General features: G+C 30.4%; 2 protein-coding genes and 1 long non-coding RNA gene across 3 annotated transcripts in view; 2 read left to right on the top strand and 1 right to left on the bottom strand.

Moving 5' to 3' along the window:
- Positions 1 to 1,669: 1,669 nt before the first annotated feature.
- Positions 1,670 to 5,019, top strand: LOC113785393 (uncharacterized). Its single transcript, XR_003471461.2, has 2 exons — positions 1,670 to 2,153; positions 4,103 to 5,019. It is a non-coding gene; the product is annotated as an uncharacterized lncRNA (long non-coding RNA).
- Positions 5,020 to 10,994: 5,975 nt separating this feature from the next.
- Positions 10,995 to 14,883, top strand: LOC101514639 (serine carboxypeptidase-like 42). The gene is made up of 10 exons (XM_004490581.4): positions 10,995 to 11,312; positions 11,942 to 12,049; positions 12,129 to 12,221; positions 12,445 to 12,537; positions 12,888 to 12,973; positions 13,133 to 13,411; positions 13,511 to 13,644; positions 13,899 to 13,991; positions 14,077 to 14,194; positions 14,478 to 14,883. Exons 1-10 carry the CDS (start codon positions 11,054 to 11,056, stop codon positions 14,643 to 14,645), a joined length of 1,431 nt encoding a protein of 476 aa, XP_004490638.1. The 5' UTR covers positions 10,995 to 11,053; the 3' UTR covers positions 14,646 to 14,883.
- Positions 14,884 to 15,740: 857 nt separating this feature from the next.
- The window catches only part of LOC101514094 (uncharacterized), a 6,121-nt gene continuing 251 nt past the window's right edge, over positions 15,741 to 21,610 (bottom strand). The window contains exons 2-6 of the mRNA XM_004490578.4: positions 21,506 to 21,532; positions 21,324 to 21,386; positions 16,256 to 16,334; positions 16,131 to 16,176; positions 15,741 to 16,040 (exon numbers count right to left, since the gene is read on the bottom strand). Of these exons, the coding sequence (XP_004490635.1) occupies positions 16,031 to 16,040; positions 16,131 to 16,176; positions 16,256 to 16,334; positions 21,324 to 21,386; positions 21,506 to 21,532 (225 nt within the window). The 3' untranslated portion in view covers positions 15,741 to 16,030. The remainder of the gene's footprint in view (positions 16,041 to 16,130; positions 16,177 to 16,255; positions 16,335 to 21,323; positions 21,387 to 21,505; positions 21,533 to 21,610) is intronic.

The following is a 21,610-nucleotide window of genomic DNA, read 5'->3' as shown; positions in this document are numbered from 1 at the left end:
GAAAAACATTTATTTGTGTATAAATTATATGCGTCAACTGTCTATTTAGTGACTCATTTTCAATAATAAAAAATATTTAATTAATTCTATCAACAATATTTAAAGTTATAATAAGTAAATTTATATTATGTAATTTTTAAAAATAAAATAAAATTTACATATGTAACAAACTATCGATAATTAAATTTATCAATTAAAAGATATAATTAAATTATCAATAAATTAATAGCAATTTTCCAAAATAGAAAATTTCATACATTAGTCTTTTAGTTTGAGTTGGATAAGCTAATGGATCAATTTTAATCTTTTAGTTTGAGTTAATATTATATATCTTTTATCTTATTTAGTTGCTAGTGGCCAAATCTAGTATGATGTGTGAATAATATGAAAGATTAATAATCAAATATGTTTAATATTAATGTATCAACCAATTATGATGATTATAATATTAAAAGCACTCACATCATAAAGCACTCACATTCTATTTGGCTCATATATTTGCATTCACGAAGTCGACATATCAATAGTTGTTTAATTGATATCAGATGTTTTAAATTTAAGATATATATATATATATATATATATTTGAAATAATTTCTAACATCAATCACCATAATAAATCATAATGATTATCTCGTATTGGATTAGCATCAATAAAGTTACCATTTTATTCGTAAAAACAATTAGAATTATGAACTACTACTTCTAAATAATATTATCAACCGTCGTTAAAATTTTTTATGATTTTTAATTAGAACTCTATTTTACTTATAAGATAAATTATACTATATATCTTTTATCTAATTTAATTTTACTAACATTTATGTCTTTTTTATATATATAAATAAAAATCTTTTAGAAAGTACACGAGTTAATATTTTTTTCATTTTATATTATAAAAAGCTAAGGTGCACTCAACTTTTTTCTTATTAATCCATTAAAATGAAAAGTAATTTTGAAAATTTTTTTATAAAAGTCATTTTTAATTTTTTTTTTGACACCCCTACTTGTGAATGAATATATTATAACCACCCTTGATGTACGCATAGTATCCACTATTCATTTGATCATCGAGGGTTATGGTCAATTGTCACCACACTGTCAAACTTCATATTATGACACCTCTAGTAATTTGCATATCCATATTCTTAAACTCACCGTTTGATTGAAAGTTATTATCACATAAACCATATGTAAAAAATTTGACATTAATTTGCAGTGAAAAATAGATACACATCATCAATGTAAACAAATTTTACACCGACGTCTAATAAAAATTGAGTAAAAGGTAGTTTTTTTTTCAAAAGAGATTTTACAATTTACATATGGGTAAACCATCATTTCCATCCTTGAAAGTTTAAGACATTGTCATTTTGATCATTAATTCAGCTATAACTTCAAACTAATTCTCGAATGCTGAAAATAGTTTTTTAAAGATATAATTTAGTACCATAAAAGTTACTGAAAGATACAACTTACTATCTAAAATTGTCCATGACTGACATTTTGAAATTTTAAAATTCATTTGAATTTTTTACTAAATCATGAACTAAAGTGAAAGCGTGCTATATTTTTATAGACTAAAGTGATGGTTTACTCATTTATATACACATGGTAAGATGGTTGGTTCATATTGAACGACGATCGATGCATAATTATTGCACCTTAAATAATTTATTATATCAATGAGATGTACTAAAATTATTTCTTCTAATAAAAATTAATGAGATGTTAATTTTGACTTATGTTAATAATATATTAAATAATTTTAAATTTAAAAAAAAAAAATTATACTAATAGGTGTCAATTGATGTTAACCCCTCTCTATATATAGAGAAAGATTCTTGATTTTCCGTAATCAAATTGGAGCTTCAAAATTCAAATCGTGTCCTCCTCCTCATCATCATCATGGCATCTAGATATGAATCTCGAAGTAAACTCACAATTTCAACATCACCAACAAGTGAAAGGGGTAGTGTTCAAACATCTTTGCAAAAAGCTCAGTGTTTGTGTTCTCCAACGACACATGAAGGTTCTTTCCGTTGTCGTTTACATCGTAGCTCATCAACCACTACTCCACGCTCAAATTCTTCGATAGCTGATAGTAACGATAATAAGGCTGTCGTTTCATAGAATACGACATAGAAGCTGTTGTGAGTACTACCGTTTCATATGTAACTTTATGAATCATTCGTTGCAACTTTGATTACTAGAAATATTATTGGAATTAAATTTGTTGTTCCATATATCTCAATTTGCCTATGCTCAATTTATTTATATTTATAAATTTAAATATAATTATTAAGTATGTATAGCTAATTTAATTCTTATTTAAAAATCAGAACTTGATTAGCTTTTTTAATTCTTGTGCTCAACCTTTACTCATCAAAATTCTTATTCAACGTTTGTGATAATATCATCAAATCTTTTATCTAACATGTTCTATTGGCATACATAATTTTTTTAATCTAATTTAATTTTTCTCTCTCTCTCTATATATATATATATATATATATATATATATATATAGATAGATAGATTTAAATCCTCCACATTTGGAGGATATATATATTCTGTGTAATAAACATTCAACACGTACGGAGTAAAAAATGTTCGAATCCCACAACAATAGGCACAATCTGACACTATGAAGGAGATTTATTTTGATCTTAATTGCCAAAATTATCTTTTCACTTTGTTTTGAAAATATAAATATTATTTTTAATGTTTACTTTATCTAAATTAGTTTTGAAATTTTTATTTATTTTTTATAAAAAGGTTTATCTACCTTTAGAACAAATTGTTGATTTGAATTTATCTATGCGAAAAATGGGTGTTTCAAAAGGTAATGACAAATTTTAAAGAGATGTATTGAGATTTTTTATTGATTAATAAAAAGATTTATACATATATTATATTTTTCTGATTTTTGAAGAATATATTACAATTTTCTGATAAAAATTTATACAAAAGAAAGTCTATAACTAATCACCTTCGGTATAAATATAGCAAGATGAAGAATTGTGATATGGGTAAGCTATAGGAACTCGGGCCACCCTAGCTTTTTTTTCAATGTTGCTTTATATATATATATATATATATTCAATAATATATAGTCGTATAAATTTTTTTTTTTTAAATCAACTGTTGAACTGAAAGCTACTATTATATTGATAATATATATAAATTTTGATATTAATTTATAATATTTTGTTATATACAATTGTACTATTGATGTTAATATTAATATATCACGATGACATAGAAAATAATTATTAGTTAATATCAAAATTTAATAATTTATATGACTAACAATATATCCGACACAATACTAATAAATAAATATAAATTTTAATGTGACTTTTTGAGTATAATTCATCTTACCTCTATAATATGTTTTTGTAATTTTGAGTGGATATTGGGAATTTGTATCCACAAGAAATTGAAAAGAAGAAAAAAAAATGCATCTACAATATGCATAAAGATAGATGTGTTATCCATCAATATCTAGTTGTTAGTGATCCGGATTGAGAGAATACATAGTCAATCATTTATTTATGTGCTCTCTTTTGGTTCACCCATTTTAACTTTTAAGTATTGATGTTGTTTTTCTGGACAATACGAAAACGGCTTGGATGGGATTTTTGTGGTCTATGATTTTGGCGGCATTGCCAAAAATATTATTATAGAATAAGATTGAAATTTGAAGATAATGATGTTAATAATGTAGTACTTTTATTTGATTAATTAACCAGTGTTGAAGAATTAATTAATTGGGAATGATGTCGTGTTGAAATTGAAGTAGTCCAACTAAACATCAAAATGAATATGACTGACTTTAGAATCTAGACAAAGACATTAGATACTGTTACTCTATTAAAATATTGTTCTCTTAATCGCTTTCTTTCTAGTTCAAATTTCAACCAGCTTCTTATTTTAAGAATAAAATAATAAATCAAACATATGAAATTAAAATTTCACATATGAAGTTCTATAGAGAAACATTAATTCGTAATCAATTTCAATTAATAATGTTTTTTTTTCTTCTTATATTAGAGTTTTCTCCTTAATACCGTCTAAATTTTATTTCTCTTTTTTGCAGGTTATTTTTCAATGCTTCAAGTAGACTTTATTTCTCTATCCTTGTGTCTTTTTCCTTAGTTGATGCATTAATTGGTTTAACTTTTAGTGTTAAATCCTTATGGGAATGCTCTTGCATTGCTTAAACAATTGGAGGTGATGGTCTTTATTTATATCATATGAATTAAGTATTTTAATGTCAAAAAAAGAAAGAAAGAAAGAAAGAAAAGACAAACATTAATTTGTAACTATAAGGAACTGAAACAAATTGTCTCATAAATATAGTTCAAATTGCTAAAAGGAGGAGATGACTAATTTATGGTAGGGGTTGAAAGGAATGGGTGGAGGTGGGGGTAGACACTTCCTTTCTTGAGAAGAGGATTTGGTAAGGGACTCTTGTGTTTTTGTGGCTAATATGTCTTTGCCAAGTAGATGTGGGGATTTGAGCATGGGACGGTGTACAATGTCAAAAATACATACAAACTACTTACATATGATGACGAGGTTTAGACATCATCGATATATGATTTCATTTGGAATAATAAGATACCAATAAAAGTTTTCTTATCTTCTTGGAGATTGTTCAATGATAGGGTGCCCATATAGGTTAATTTAGCAAAACGTGTCATTTTGTTCAACAACTCTACTTTTAGTTTTGTGGGTTGTGGCAAGTAAGAAACTTCACACCATATCTTATTTTTTTTTTAAGTTTTAGTCAAGTTTGGCACACAATTCTAGAGTGATTAGGAATTTTTAGTGCTTTCTCGTAGAGTGTAATCAATCGCATTCAATAATTTTGTGGTTTACATCTTTTGAAAAAAAATTCACACTTGAAACTTCTTGTAATTTGGATGATATACATTTGGATAGTTCGGAAGGAAAATAATAGTTGGATTTTTTGTCGTAATAAGAATTTATTGAATTATCTAATTGATTGAATGAAGTTCGTCTCTTGTTGGTGGTTTAAGGCTAACTCTACATATTTTGAGTATGATCATAATCAATGGTAGCTTAATCTCCGTGCTTGCCATGGTTCTTCTAATGATTATTATTAGGGGTTTTATTTAGAAGTGATTTTAGTATTTGAAATGTTTGTTAGGTGGTTCCATATATTAACTTATCTTGTTGAGATTGCAATTATTTTTTTTTGTTGGCACATTTTGTATTTCAAAAACTTTAAATGAATTCAATGTAGATAAAAAATTGTAGAGACATTTAATGTGTTTGAATTTTTTCAAACTCGCAATACTTTAATCCTCTGTATTTAATATGTGTGACTTTGACATCTAGAATCTTAAAAACAAAAGGAATAGTTTATTGTGTATATAAACTCAAGATAAACTCATAAATGTGCAAGATATAGCATAACTTTATTCTACAGATAATAAATTGGATCGTCATGCTCGAGTTGACCGGCTTTTCGGACCAAGTTGCAATAGTGGTCCATTTTGGATCAACCCATTTTTATATTAGAAAGATGATTTTACCCCTTCCTTTGTTTTATTAAAAAATACATTCCTTTGGAATTGCCACTTAATAGTTAACTACTAATTACAACTAATTTTAATCGGACCTTTTTCTGAACAAATTTACTCTTTAATTATGGTTTTTAAAATTTACAATTATATCTACATCATAATTATAGGATTGCCAAAACTAACTACCAATGTTAGTATAATCTATTTGTTTACAAATTTTCTCTTAACAACACAATTTTTTCAAAATTCAAATTTTAAAATATCTAATATGGAAATTGACAATGAATTTCTTATTTTTATTATTCGGTTTATTTAAACATTTATTTTATTTTTTGAAGCACTTGATATTTGATTAAAACCATGGCATATTATTGATAAAAAGATCTAAAAAGGTATAAACATATTATATAAAAATTTATTGATATAGTTAGTCCTTATACAAATAAATGAGGCGACTCATGCACTAGTAAGGTTAATTACATCTATAACAAGTCATCATATCTTTATTGATATTTCAATTTGTATCTATGATATAATTATTAATGAAATTTTATAAACACTTTTGAATCAAAAATTATATAAAAATTTGTACTACACTACAAACATGATAAAATGTACACAACTAAGCACACTAGAAATGTGTGCTTCGGTCTTTTCGCTAGAATTATGTTATACTAACATTTTATAGTTCATTTCAAACTAACAAACGGGCAGAGTGCATAAAATAAGAGTCATACTTAGATTTCAGCCAAACCAAAATGTTTAAGTTTCTTTTTAGAGGTGAATGTTCGTTCAATCCTTTTTATTTTTTCGATTTTTTTACTAGATTCTAACTTCTAGTATTGTATTTAGGGGGTGAGAAGGTAAAATTAGGAGGCGATCCATCATACATGATCAAAATTGACAACTGTAATTTTTTATTTATTTATATAAAACAAAATATAAAAAAATGAAAAAAAGAAATGCTAAGAGTGCATTTGTTTAAGATTATTTACAGAAAAATTATTTTAGATTTTTAATTATACTTGTGTAAGTCTTTTTCAAATGATTTTTATATTAAAAATGAAAAACTAATTTGATTAGTTTTGAAAGAAACTTAATTTTAATAGAAGAGAGAGAAATATAAAATCTCTTTTTATAATTTTAATCAAACACAAAATAAATTATACTTTTCTTAAAAATTTCTAAAAAATAATTTCTATCAAAATCTCCAAGTTTGTTTCATCAACATTCCTATTGTTGGCCAGTTCTTGGCATTAGAAAAAGTGAATCTTGTCATTACTATTGCTAACAATCATTGTTACTTTTACACTACAAATTGTGTTTTTACGAGTGCACTATTGGTCATTGAATACATGCAATATCCTTTAACTACAAAATGGTACCATTGCGCTTGCAACTCCATGAAACAATGACACCTTGTTGTGGTTTGTCCAGTCATCTTGATGAATTTCTATCGATATTGATTTGTATTTTAACGTGTGAAGTGATACAGTACATGTCATTCAAGGTGACACCATGATTAATCATATACAAATAAAATTAAACTTTCTTTTCTTTTTCACCCATTCCTCTAAAAATATATACAATAAAATCAATGTGGTGGTGATGAAATTGAAGCCATCAACGACCTTTGAGATTTTAGAAGGTTGGGGATGGAAAGGTAAAAAAATTAGCGTGTCAAGATTACGGTTAGATACAGTGGTTCTACATTATCAAACAACGAAATTTGAAAATAAATTTGGTCTTTAGTAGACCATCTATAACAGTATCCCGCTATAGACGTTGCATGTACTGAGATGTGTTTGAAAGGTTACAATTATTCAGTGAACAACTTCAGCCCTTTAAGGGTTTGTTGGTCGGTTCCTCGGGAGAACAAGTCCAAGTCAAGGGTTATGTAACCCTAAAAACTACATTTGGCAGCGAGAAAAATGGTAAAACAATTGAAGTAAGGTACTTGGTAATTATTGCCCCATCATCTTATAACATGATCATCGGATGGCCTGCACTTAACGCCCTAAGCGATGTCCTTTCCACACTTACGTAACCCTCAAGGACCTCTTATAGAATGAAGAGTCGGGGTGTTGAAAGAAGACCACGAGATGACTGAACAATGTTATCAAGACAATTTCCTGGCAAGAAGGAATAATGCATAAGGTAATCATCCCCCAAGATTCACTTCCCACAACATTAATTTTGTAGACCTTGACCCTCGAGAGGAGTAGGCCAAAGGGTAAATATCCTCGGTTGAAGATCCCAAAAAAGTGCATATTGGAACCAAGTCAAACCAGACAACTAAGTTGGGAACTACAATTGACATTGAATAAGAGACACGAACCATCACATTGTTGAGAAAATAACGTTGATCTCTTTTCTTTGACCACGATAGATATACTAGGCATATACCTCAATAGAATACGTCACCGCTTAACCTTGAAACTGGGACCTACACCAATCTCACAACAAAAGAGGCGTATGGGTGATGAGAGGTAATTGGAAGTTGATGAGGAAGTAAAAAATCTATTGGAGGTTTTCTTCATTTTCAAGATAAAATAACTCATATAATCGACAAATGTTATGCTTGTGAAAATTCAAATGAAAAGTGGAGAATGTGTGTCAATTTCACCAACCTAAATGCGGATTATCCAAAAGATTTGTATCATTTGCCAAGCGCAAACAAGATTGTCGATGGTGCATCCAACAATAAAATGTTAAGCTTCATGGACGTGCACTCAAGCTATAACTAGATTAGGATGGACCTAGAAGATGCAAGCAAAACAATGTTTGTGACCAACACTTGCAGTTATTATTTCAAGTTCACGTCCTTTGAACTAAAGAACATGAGAGCTACATATCAAGGGTTAATGGACAAAGCCTTTGTTAATAAAATTGGTAAAAATCTTGAATTGTACATTGATGACATGGTGGTAAAAACTAACTAGGAAGGGCACCATCAAAGGGATTTGGATGAAATATTAAGCTCGATTTGCAAATACAATATGCGCTTAAATCCAACTAAGTGCTCCTTTGGGGTCCAAGCCGACAAATTTCTATGCTTTATGCTGATTAATACGATAATCCAGGTCAACTCTAAAAAGTGCAAAGCCACTATTGAGATGAGAAGTCATGTGTATAAAAAATAAGTGCATTAGTTAATTGGAAAAATAACAATACTATCAAATTCATGTCATGTGTCGAAGAACGATCTCTTCAATTCTTTACTAAGGAGGAGGTCAACTTAGATGGACAGAGGAATGCAAAGACGCATTTACCAAGCTTAAGCAAATTTTTGTCTCTCTTTTAATACTAACTTGTCCGAAGACAAAAGTTCTACTTTACCTATACTTGTCGGTTACCAAAAATGTCATGAGTTCTATACTAATTCAATAAATAGATGGGGAAAAGATCTCAATTACTTCGTCAACAAGGTGTTCAAATGTATTGAGGTCCAATATTAAAAAGTTGAGCATCTAGCCATGATAGTAGTTACAATGGCACCTCACATCCAACCATATTTCCAAAGCCACAAGATCGTGGTTAGAACAAATTACCCGATCAAACAAGTGTTGAGGAAGTCATTTCTAGATGCATTAATCGATTTAGAACCATATGTGATCGCCAATTTAATCATAGAACTTTTTCACCTACTCAATTAAGCGATCCCTCCGTTTATTTTAACCAATTGTTTTCATGTACGTGGAAATAAATTATCTTAAAATGATATTATTTTAAATTTCAACTTAGTACTAATTACTCCCCTTATCTCACAATGATGACCCATTTTCAAAATAAATTTTGTCCTAAAATGAATTATTATTTCAATATTTAATGTAATATTAATTACTTTGTTCCAATTATGCTTTCTAATTAATGTTACATGCATAACTTTTAATTCACTATTTTTCATTTTGTATTGATGATAATAATAAATACACCAATAATTAATAAAAGTAGTTTAGTAAAAATAACATTCTTTCTCACTTAGGCTTTTCCTTAATCTCCTTGAAATAAAGAAAATACTTTTTTTTTTATATAATTATACTCTCTAATTAATATTATATGCTACACTTTCAAATTATTATATTTTATTTTGTATTTTATGAAAATGGTAAATATTACAATATTTAATAAAGATAATTCTTTAAAATAACTGTTATTATTTCCTCTTACCTCAATTATAAATAAAAAAGTACATCTATTTATTAGCCTAATGGCCCTAATCTATATTCTATACATATATAATTTCATTTTTCAAAAATGATTTTATATTAATTCTTTAATGTTGTGAGCGGTAACCATACGTTACTAATTATATTTTTTTAGACATAAAATCAAGAAAATAAGGTTTTATTTAAGGTTTATGTATATATATTAAAAACTACAATAAGTTAAATAATTATTTTATTTAATTATATTTATTAACTATTGATATATTTTTCATTATTATAAATTTAAAATGAAATTAATATTTTGAACAATGAATATAATAATTGAAAAATTAAATTAAAAATAAATAATTAAAATTATATTAAAAATTGAATAAAACATACATAATGAAACGAAGAAAGAGATTAATTGGTATTGAGTAAACAATAAATAATTATTTTGATAACTTAATGTGTGAGACGATGTGACAGTAATATTTGAATTAATAAAAATTATAAACAAATCTAGTTATTTTGATTGTCATATGTATTTTTTAATAATTAATTTAATTTTTAAAAATGTTTTTTATTGATCAATATAATTCATAAAATAATTTATAAAAAAAACATTAAAGATGTACGTACTATTTTAATATATTTAGAGACTATGGTAAGAACACCTTAATATTCATGATCAAAATGAGATGGTATTATCCTTGTAGAAAGCATCTTGGCTTTTCTAATAAGCCAGACAAGAAAAGATTGGGAGATTTTTCCTAAGAGACTAAAAGTAAGAAAGCAACAAGTTACAACCCACACATTCACATTAGAAGAAAAAAAAGACAGCGAAAGGCATTTCAATTTTCACGCTATGGCGATGAAAAACACACTGAACAACTGTAAACAATCGTCAAGTCTATGTCACTATACTACAAAACGGGTAAGGCGAGTTTTCTTTTTAATAATAATAAATATAAATAACGTAATATTTAATATATCATAAATGTAAAAAATAATAATAATAATAATAATAATAATAATAATAATAATAATAATAATAATAATAAAAGTTTAGTGAACATGTTAGTGTCAATAAATAATTTTACACTAACGATCAATTGACGTAGTGAGATAATAAAATAAATAATTTTTATTAATTATCGATGTAAAATTGATTTATAACGATGCAAGATTATCTTTCTCTAATAATAATATATTTGATAAAAAAAAAAAAATAGTAATTATATATTTTTGATTAGTACTTTATTTTGAATTTGAATCTGGAGGCATTATTTAAATGACATGTTAGCGAGTGGATAGAGTGGGTGGGTTTGTTGTGAGGGAATTGAAATGGGAAAGTGTTGGTTTTATGGGGTTTTGATTGCAGTGGCATGTTTGTGTAATTTTCTTGAAACAAGTGTTTGGGGTGTTGAAGGGTACCCAATTGAGGATCTGGTTGTGAGGCTTCCAGGACAACCTAAGGTTAAATTCAGTCAATATGGTGGCTATGTTGATATTGATGTTAAACATGGTAGAAGTCTCTTCTATTATTTTGTTGAGGCTGACCATCACCCTCACAAAAAACCTCTCACCCTTTGGCTCAATGGAGGTGCTACTAATTATTATAATATTATCCTTTTTACTCAATTTTCATTCATGCTCTTCATTTTCTTTGTTGATGTCTCTACTTTGCTTTATTTATTTTTTTAATTTTTGTGTTCTGTTCTTTGTAGTCTATTCTGTCTCCTTTTTTTTTCACATGTTGTTGTCTTTTGGTGAAAAAAGTATAGGTTGTTGTCATGTATTTGTCCTTGTGTTTGTGTTTTGTTGTCCCTACAATTCAGTTTGTGTTTGTTGTTGTCTTGCATTGTAGAGAGAATCATGTTTCTTTGACAAGAACAGAACCTTTGGGTCAAAAATGGTGATTTGGCTTTTTAAATAAATATTAGGTTTTTTACATAGGACTAACTCATCCGTACAAAACTGGTTTGTAAAGTGAGGGGTATCTCTCTTTATAAACTCATTTGAGACCTTATCTTTATTTTATGTAGGACTTGGGTTTTTTCCAATACATTTTATGAAAGATGTGATGATACTTTTTTCAACTGTAGAGATTTTTTTTTATCATTTCTTACAACAGCTGCATCAATTTCAAATTTAAAATCCTCTTATAAGGCTCATAAACTGTGGTTTACTGTAATTGAGAACAAATAAGTAGCAGCCTTGTTGATTTTTCAGGTCCTGGATGTTCTTCCATTGGAGGAGGTGCCTTTACTGAATTAGGTCCATTTTATCCTACTGGTGATGGACGCGGTCTACGAAAGAATTCAATGTCTTGGAATAGAGGTATCAATTTTGTTTGTGTTTTGATATTGGAGAATAATAATTTGGCTGTACATTGATTCATGATATATTTATTTCATAGCTTCCAATCTCCTCTTTGTGGAGTCTCCTGCTGGAGTTGGTTGGTCATACTCAAATACATCTTCCGATTATAACTCCGGCGATGCCTCCACAGGTACTGAATTAAAATTTGCAGGAACAAATTTATGTAGTTAGTATCTATACTAAAGAAAAAAGTTACACCATTTGGAATGAAATATAAGCAAAATGACCATCTAAAAGTTGATGTATCTAGTTTTAATTTTTAACCAGATACATCAACTTTTCAGATATTATTTTTGCTTATGATTTATTAGTTATATCAGGAACATAATTCTTTAATTTTTTTTTTTTGGCAGCCGATGATATGGTTTTGTTCTTGCTGAAATGGTATGAGAAGTTTCCTTCATACAAATCAAGGGATCTGTTTCTTACCGGAGAAAGCTATGCAGGTCCGTCCAACAAACACAATAATCAGATCCCAATTATAATAAACTAATTTATCGTTTTGAAATTGCCGAAAGTTGGTCTCGTTTTACAAAATATTCTGTTTGGCTGATGTAATTCAGTTATATATAATTAAACTTCATATTCTATTGTTTATGCACATGCACATGCACATAACCTATGTCATCATTCCTAGTTGCAATATAAAATGTTTATTGAAATAATTTATTTTATTTTCTAAATTGAATGTCCTTAGTTCTTTTTGTTTGTCTTTTCTATTTTTGTTAATTGTTTTTTTCCTATTATCTTTGATCAATTTTTGTGTCTTATAACTAACACTTATGATGTTATTCAGGACATTACATACCTCAGTTAGCTAATGCTATTCTTGATTATAATGCTCATTCAACCGGTTTCAAATTCAACACGAAAGGAGTCGCAGTAAGAACCCATTTATGTGATATCTTTTGTTAATTTACTCGTAACTTTATATTTGTGTCACTTTTAGACTGATATTGTATATTTGGCTATTGATTATTTATTAAGAAATTTGGGGAGTTGATTAAAGTAATCTTATGACTTTTCCCTTGGCTTTGTTAGATTGGAAACCCCCTTCTCAATCTGGATCGCGATTCACAAGCAACGTATGATTATTTCTGGTCACACGGAATGATTTCTGATGAAATTGGTCTTGCCATTACGAATGATTGTGATTTTGATGATTATACCTTTGCATCTCCTCATAATATATCTAAATCATGCAACGATGCCATGAACGATGCGAATAAAGTTGTCGGCGACTATATAAACAACTATGATGTGATTCTTGATGTTTGTTATCCATCCATAGTTGAACAAGAGTTGAGATTGAAAAAGATGGTACTTTTTGCCTCTTTCATTTCTTCTGTTCTTGTGATGATATTTTTAACTTTTGATGAATTTATTAACCTAATTAATTCGGTTATTTCGTTAATGCAGGCGACTAAAATAAGTATAGGTGTAGATGTTTGTATGAGTTATGAAAGAAGATTCTACTTCAACCTCCCTGAGGTTCAAAAGGCTCTTCATGCTAACCGTACCAATCTGCCTTATCCATGGTCCATGTGCAGTGGGTAAGTATAAATTATAATACATACTTTGATATTGGAAAATCTCCCATAAAATAAAGATATGGTTTGAATAAATCTTATAAATTTAGGCAATCATTTGCCTTGTTGATTTTGTGAGACTAATTTTCAAATTGACAAGCAAAGTAATATTGCTAGTTGAATTTACTTGAAATGTTGAATACTATAGTCACAACTCACAATAAGCATGTCATTCATTACTGATCAAATGTCTGATTTTCACTTTTTCTTCCTTGCAGTGTTTTAAATTACAGTGATACTGATCCTAACATTAATATGCTTCCAATTCTGAAACGGATTGTTCAAAACCATATTCCCGTATGGGTTTTCAGGTAATTAATTTCAACAAAGGAGTGACATTGGCTATTTAATTTATACATTTTGGTAATATTCATTTATGTTAAATAATCATGTCAGCGGAGACCAAGATTCTGTTGTGCCATTACTAGGTTCTCGAACACTGATTCGAGAACTAGCTCATGACTTGAAGTTCAAGATTACAGTCCCATATGGAGCTTGGTTCCACAAAGGCCAGGTATTTTATTTTTTTACACTTTAACCACAAAGATCAATGTGGTCAATTGCTGACCGCGGAAAATAGCAGTTTGTTTAAATTTCACTATGCAATAGACTGCTTTGCTTTAGATGTTATTTGACAATATTTGTACTAAATAGTGTATCGCAGATCTAATACCAATTTGTTCAAACTGTGCTATGCTATATGCTATGTTAAAGTGCTATACTAACTATTTAACAGCACTATATTTGGTATGGTTTTGAAATTTTATTCACTTTAGTTCCCAAATTAACATGTGTAGGTCGGAGGTTGGGTAACTGAATATGGAAATTTGTTGACTTTCGCGACCGTAAGAGGAGCGGCTCACATGGTACCATATGCACAACCTTCAAGAGCATTGCATCTATTTAGTTCCTTTGTGAATGGTAGGAGATTGCCAAACACAACTCGACCGTCAATTGACGAATGATATTTTTATGAATAAAAAAAATGGGATGATGAGTCTGCCAACTATATATAACATATGGAAATAGCAGATTCTTTTGTCGAATTGATTCTTACTAGATTTGAAGAATTTATAGCCTAAAAAGTTGTAGCATTGAAAAAGAAAATGATTAAGGAGTGTTTCTTTGTAGTTCATTAGCAAAGTGTATGGAAAAGAAACTTAGAAAGGGGAGTGAGAAAAGAAATTATTCTATTCTTTTTCATTATTGAGTCTATTGATTCCCTGCATTATTTATTCTTGGATCTTTATTTGGAAGCACGTGTGTTTTGTTCTCAAAATGCCTTCTGTTTTCAACTTTCAAGTTAAAATATGACAACTGTTAAGCAATTTAACTATTTGACATGTTTAAGTGCTTCTTTGGTTCTAAAGAGCTTAGCAGCAAGACTCGCACATACTAAGTGCTGAAAAGTGGCGTATCACAGATTTGAACCTACGTCCCAGTAACCCTACTTGGCTTTTTAACCACAAGATCTTTGTTTTACCATTTGAAATGCACTTACAGGACACCTACTTGGCTTTTTAACCACAAGATCTTTGTTTAAATGATTAACACATTTATGCACGGGCAGAAGTTACGTAATTTGCTGAATCTAACCTCAACCCAACTACTTTAACTAGACTAATACATCAAGTACAAAAAGAAAACCTCATACATTTAAGAAATAAGCCTAGGAAGGAATTGATGAACATACATACGAATCTGAGTTCAGAGGCACAATTTTTTTTTCAGATACTAGTAAGGAAAAGGATATGACTATATTATGGTACCACAAAAATTTAATAGAATTAATAGGATTTCAATTTAAAAAAAGAAATGGTTTTAAGAAGTGTTAGAATATGATCAAATCTACTTTTTGTGCATTTCTCTAATTCAATCATAAACCCAAATTAATCCTCGAATTATAAAAATACTTCTTCTAAATTACAACTTACTGTTATAAAAGTTTAGGAAAAAAAACAACATACTATCAAAATAGTTCATGACCGCTATAACAAAGACTAAATTGACTGACATTACAATGATTTGAGAATAAATTTGGGTTTTTAGAAGGGATCAAATTGACAATAAATGGAGGAAGGTTATATAATATGGTGCTATACTCTCAATCACAATACAGTTAGTTTCCTTTCATGCTGGAATCTGAGCATTAATACAGCCAACAAGAAGGCATAACTAAGAGGACCATCAATCAAGTATTTGTCTTGGTGCATAAAAAATTCACATTGTCAACATAATATTTTCTCACACAGCATATTCAACATGTTGACAAGAGATATTGTAATTAAACTGAAAAGGTAAAGATAAATAAGCCTTCTTGTTGGATGCAACGACCGGACCAATGTGCTCATCATTTTGCCCTGGAAATTATACCCAAAAAATGAATTCACCTAAATTTAGGAGAAGAAAACTTTAAAAATAGACAAAAATGCCATTTAAATTTCACTTACGTGTTCATCATTAAAGTTATGTTGTCTCCTTTAAGAAGGATCCTCCCTAATCAAAACAATAACATCCTTCAGAAGATGCATAAGTGGCAAAGACAAATAGCATAAAATTGAGAAACTTATCTCACCTAATGTCTTTCTGCTCTTCTTCTTGACGTTTACTTCTTCAGCATCATCCAAAACCAAATTCATGTACTCGTCAAAACCCTGTTTAAATAAAAATGAAATCACAAGATTTTTAACCATCTAGCCAACTATCCAAATACATCTTTTTTTCAGTAGTCAGTTAGAAATGAAATCACAAGATTTTTAACCATCTAGCCAACTATCCAAATACATCTTTTTTTCAGTAGTCAGTTAGAAATGAAATCACAAGATTTTTAACCATCTAGCCAACTATCCAAATACATCTTTTTTTCAGTAGTCAGTTAGAAATGAAATCACAAGATTTTTAACCATCTAGCCAACTATCCAAATACATCTTTTTTTCAGTAGTCAGTTAGAAATGAAATCACAAGATTTTTAACCATCTAGCCAACTATCCAAATACATCTTTTTTTCAGTAGTCAGTTAGAAATGAAATCACAAGATTTTTAACCATCTAGCCAACTATCCAAATACATCTTTTTTTCAGTAGTCAGTTAGAAATGAAATCACAAGATTTTTAACCATCTAGCCAACTATCCAAATACATCTTTTTTTCAGTAGTCAGTTAGAAATGAAAAATGTCTTTCAAGTAGATTCAAAGCTAGGCACAAATAACTCCAGTACTGCTTCAATACAATGATTGATGCTAATTCTGGATCATCTTGTCCGGAAATTAACTCTATTTAATCCCTTCCACGTCAACAAACAAGACAAATGATCCCAAAGAATAATTCGACATACATTCAGATTGCTTTAATTCAATTGAATGGGGCGAATTTCTTTAATAGTTTCAGTCTCAGATATAGTCAACAAATCCCAAGTTTATGATTCAGGTTGGGCAGACCTGGTTGGCCTGGTCTAGCATCAGAATTTTAAATTAAAGGCCAAAATCCGAAATTGATTGCCAAATTGATAAATTACCAGGTTCAAAATTACTAGAGAACAAAGAATGGTGGGACTTGATTCCCCGTGTAAGAGCTGAATTCAACTAAGTGGAGCTAAGTTTCAACTTATCAAAGTTGGGTTTGTTCACCTTGCTAACCAGTTAGATGCGAACGCCCAAAGCATGGACTTGTTTATGATTTTTAATGTGCAAATTTATTTATTCTGGGGGCTACGGGGTCGAGACTACATGAAACACATTCACTTCCTTTGTTATATCATTCACACTGAGATGTTAGATGCATACATGGAGTCGAGTACTACAACTGTAATGATAAGATATTGTTTTATGCACTATAGAGCATTATCTTTCAGCTGGCATCTTGGGCTTTTTGAAAGATAGAAAAAAACTAAACCAAAATCATTTTCAGCATGTCTGGAAATATAATCATTACGTTGTAGAATTGTTAAATCCTCCTCAAACTCACAAATCTGCCAAGTTTACATGGAAACGATTATGTAAGTGAGTTAACTCAATTTTGATATCAAAAGCTGTAAACATGCATATTTTGAGTTAACTACACCAGACTCCAGAGTTTGACAAGCATGGAGGCATGTGCTCTTCCCCCCTATTCCAAAACATTTCATATAAAAACCTGTCAAGTAACATAGAGCTTTTCATTTTTCTCTCGAGTACAAATTTCTGTGTTTGTTCAAACAAACATCACAAAAGCTCTAGATCTGATTGGAGAATGGCAATGATGGAAGAGTTGTGAATGCTTGTTTATTATCAAATGCACAGCTGATGAAAGTGCAGAAAAATACAGAGCCAGGCTGATAAGGAAGAGTTTTACACAAATCTGTGCATTTAACTATCAAGACACATTGGCCCAAATTACAAAAATAAACTCAATTTGAGTCTGCTATCTTTAATAGTGAATTTTAACAGGCCTTTACATTATTAACTAGACATGAGTAATGCATTTCCAAACAAACTTTCAAAGAAGAGGTTTTTAAGAACCTCCCACTTGGATTTTAAGACAAATCAGGTGAATGAACAGTTTGCACATCAAAAAAGTCATTATATGGACTAAAAACTATATCCTAGAGTATGGTTTGAGAGGTTTGGAGTGGTGGTGATGAGTCATGGATACACCCAAAGTTAGGCTGGTCGTATTTTCTTGTTACACTCATCCAAAAGACAAATTACGGCACTAATTGTCTATGTGAATGATATTATTGTTGTGAAAAAACAGCAAGTTCTTTCACTTTTTCCCTCTACACACATGCATACGGGGGCTACAATTTTATACCAAAAGTAATTGCCAAAGTGGTACCAAAGATCGTTGGATCTTCGGAAGGGAACCCACAGAAATGGCTTCTGCAAACTTGTCTCTTCTTCCTCCTGTATTTTCTGGAGAGAACTATCAGTTGAGGGAAGCAAAAATGAAGGGTTATTTTAGAGCCTAAGTCTTTCGGAGATAGTGAGTAATGGTGCTCAGCCACGATCGTTGGATCTTTGGAAGGGAACCCACAGAAATGGCTTCCGCAAACTTGTCTCTTCTTCCTCCTGTATTTTCTGGAGAGAACTATGAGTTGAGGGCAGCAAAAATGAAGGGCTATTTTAGAGCCAATAGTCTTTCGGAGATAGTGAGTAATGGTGCTCAGCCACCACCACTCCCAAACAACCCAACTCTTGCACAAATTAGAAATCGTAATGAAGAGCTAGCAAAAGAAGGAAAAGCATTGGTGCTTATACACTCTTCTGTCAGTGATGATATTCTCACAAGAATTATAGATTGTAGTGAAGCCAAGGAGGCTTGTGACAGATTGAAGGAGGAATTTCATGGGAGTGAGAAGACAAGAAGAATGCGGATTCTAAACCTCAAAAAGGGAGTTTGAATCGCGTAAAATGGAAGATAGTGAAACTATCAAAGACTTTTCTGGTAAAATAGTGAAGATTGTAAACCAGATTCGTCTAATGGGTGAAGAGTTCTCTGATCAAAGAGTAGGGGAGAAAATGTTAATAAGCCTACCAGAGAGGTTTGGGTCAAAGATTGCCTCTTTGGAGGATTCAAGGGACATTTCTCAAATGTCTTTGACAGATGTAGTGAACTCCCACAAAGCCACAGAACAAAGAAGATAATTCAGAATGGAGGATCAACAAGAAGTGGCCTTTTTGGCTAATCAGAAATCAAAGGAAAATGTTGTAAGCAAGAAATACAGTCACCAGGAGAAGGACAAGAGCAAGAAGAAGGAAGAAAGCAGCAATAAAAAGGATGCAAGTGAAAAGAGTGGATAATTTCCACCATGTCCTAGTTGCAAAAAAACCTAATCACTAGGAGAAGTTTTGTTGGTACAGACACAATATTCAGTGCAGATTTCGCAAGGAGCTTGGGCATGTTGAAAAGGTGTGTAAAGCTAAGAGAGACAATAGCAGCAACAAGATAACACAGCTGAAGATTGTGCTCCATCACATGACTCATGAGCTTGAAGGAAAACTTGGCAGAATGTTTGAAATTAAGGATTTGAAAGTTCTAGCAATTGAGTTTTGTAGATCTAAAGAAAGGTATACTCATAACCCAAAGAGAGTATGTACTAAATCAGCAGAATTCCAATTAAAACTAATACAAAGATGGAATCTCAGAGGTTGATGATGTGATAGATATTAGATAGAGAAGCATATCAAAGACTAATCGAGAGAGACTGATTTATCTATATCATACTAGTCCATATATATCTTTTGCAGTAAGTTTGATATGCCAATTAAAGCACTCACCAGGACTGCAACACCTTGAGTTGTTTACAGATTTTGATGTATCAAAACAGGTCACCAGGAAGACGGATGCATACTAAGTAGGGCTACGTGCATATAGAAGCTCATACTAATGTAGAGTGGCTGGTAGTCAACTGATAGGATATCAATTCTGGTTATCGTATATTCATTGAAGGAAACCTCGTGAGAAACAGAATGAGGTGGCTAGGAGAAGTACTAAAAAAGAATTAGAATCAATGGCCCATGGATTATATGAGATTATGAGGATTGAAAATCTACCACAAAATTATGAGTTGCAACTCAACACCTATGAAAATCTACTGTGAGAACAAATCAACAATCTGGAAAGCTCACAATCCTGTTCCCCGTGACAGAACAGAATTGATCATACAAAAAGCATGAAATATAAATACTTCTTATCTATGAAAATGGAGGAGTTTCCATGGAAGAGGCCCCAAGGGAAAGGACAAATACTAGCATGAAACTGAAAGAAAATGCAGGAAAAAAAATCTCTCAATTTCCATATCAAAAACACAAGCCATAATAGCCCAATTACACCCAAAAATCCAATCTCCTCTACTCAGTCTCCCTCTATAACCAACTTTGCCAACGCCTATCCCTCACTCCCTATCTTCCATCCCCGTAACTAAATCCCTTCTTCCTCTCTACCACTTGCCCTTTTCTTCTTTGGTCTACCAGTTTCCCTTTGCCCTTTTCTTCTTCCTCAACTCCTACCCTTTGAAACACAACTCATACCAACCGTAACAATAATCTTAAATTCAATTGTTCAAGTCAGGAAGCCAAATCACAATACTCAAAGCAGAGTAAAAGGTTTTCAAACCTTCTGGATAGACTCTTCTTCCGGCAACCATATACAAAGAAAGGAGAAAAGGCAAGTAAAAAATAGAAACTGCAAGTTAGACTGGTAGTGTCGCGTGTCTCAAGGTCTTCGAAAGTGTCCTTCAAGACTATTTTCATTTTAAGACTGTTTAATGATAGGAACAATAACAAGTTTATTTTCACAAGTTTTCTAGTGAAATTTTATAAGCTACCACTACAACTATGAAGCACGGATACTAACACAGATACCAGACACAACACTGACAGGCTGACACCGGTATTGGGAAAACGAGTTACTACTACCATTTTGAATGTTGGCCAACATGAAACTGAAACACGAAAGTTTTTGTCGCATAAACACTTATAAACTACTCAATCATATCTTTGCTAAAAATATGACTGCATAATTATTATTAACAAGATATTTGAAAGACAAATCATGACATCAAAATCCCAATTAAAGGTTTTTCATTCTTCACAAAATCATTTTAAAGTTTATTTAATAAGCAACCAATGTAAAATAAAAAAAAGAATTGAAAAATAAAACTCACAATGATTCTTCCTTCAATCCTCAAATCCTTTTGCTCAAAGAGCCAAATCTGAATACGCGCTTTCTGCAAAAAAAATAAAATCAGACAAAGAAAATCAAGTTAAATAAAATAAATAATTTAGGGATTAGGGAAAGTTGAGAAGGAATGATTAACGAAATGAGTTTGGGGTAAGAAGTAGTTACGCTTTGAAGAAACCTGAAGATCAAGTTCTGAGAAAAGGAAAGAAAAAGTATAGATTAGGTTAAGTGGTGAAAGAGAAAGAATAGTGAAATCGAAATGGGAAAGAG

The sequence above is a fragment of the Cicer arietinum genome, chromosome 2 (genome assembly GCF_000331145.2).
Source record: "Cicer arietinum cultivar CDC Frontier isolate Library 1 chromosome 2, Cicar.CDCFrontier_v2.0, whole genome shotgun sequence".
In the NCBI taxonomy this organism is placed as follows: Eukaryota; Viridiplantae; Streptophyta; class Magnoliopsida; order Fabales; family Fabaceae; genus Cicer; species Cicer arietinum.
This window is presented reverse-complemented; position numbering and strand designations above follow the sequence as displayed.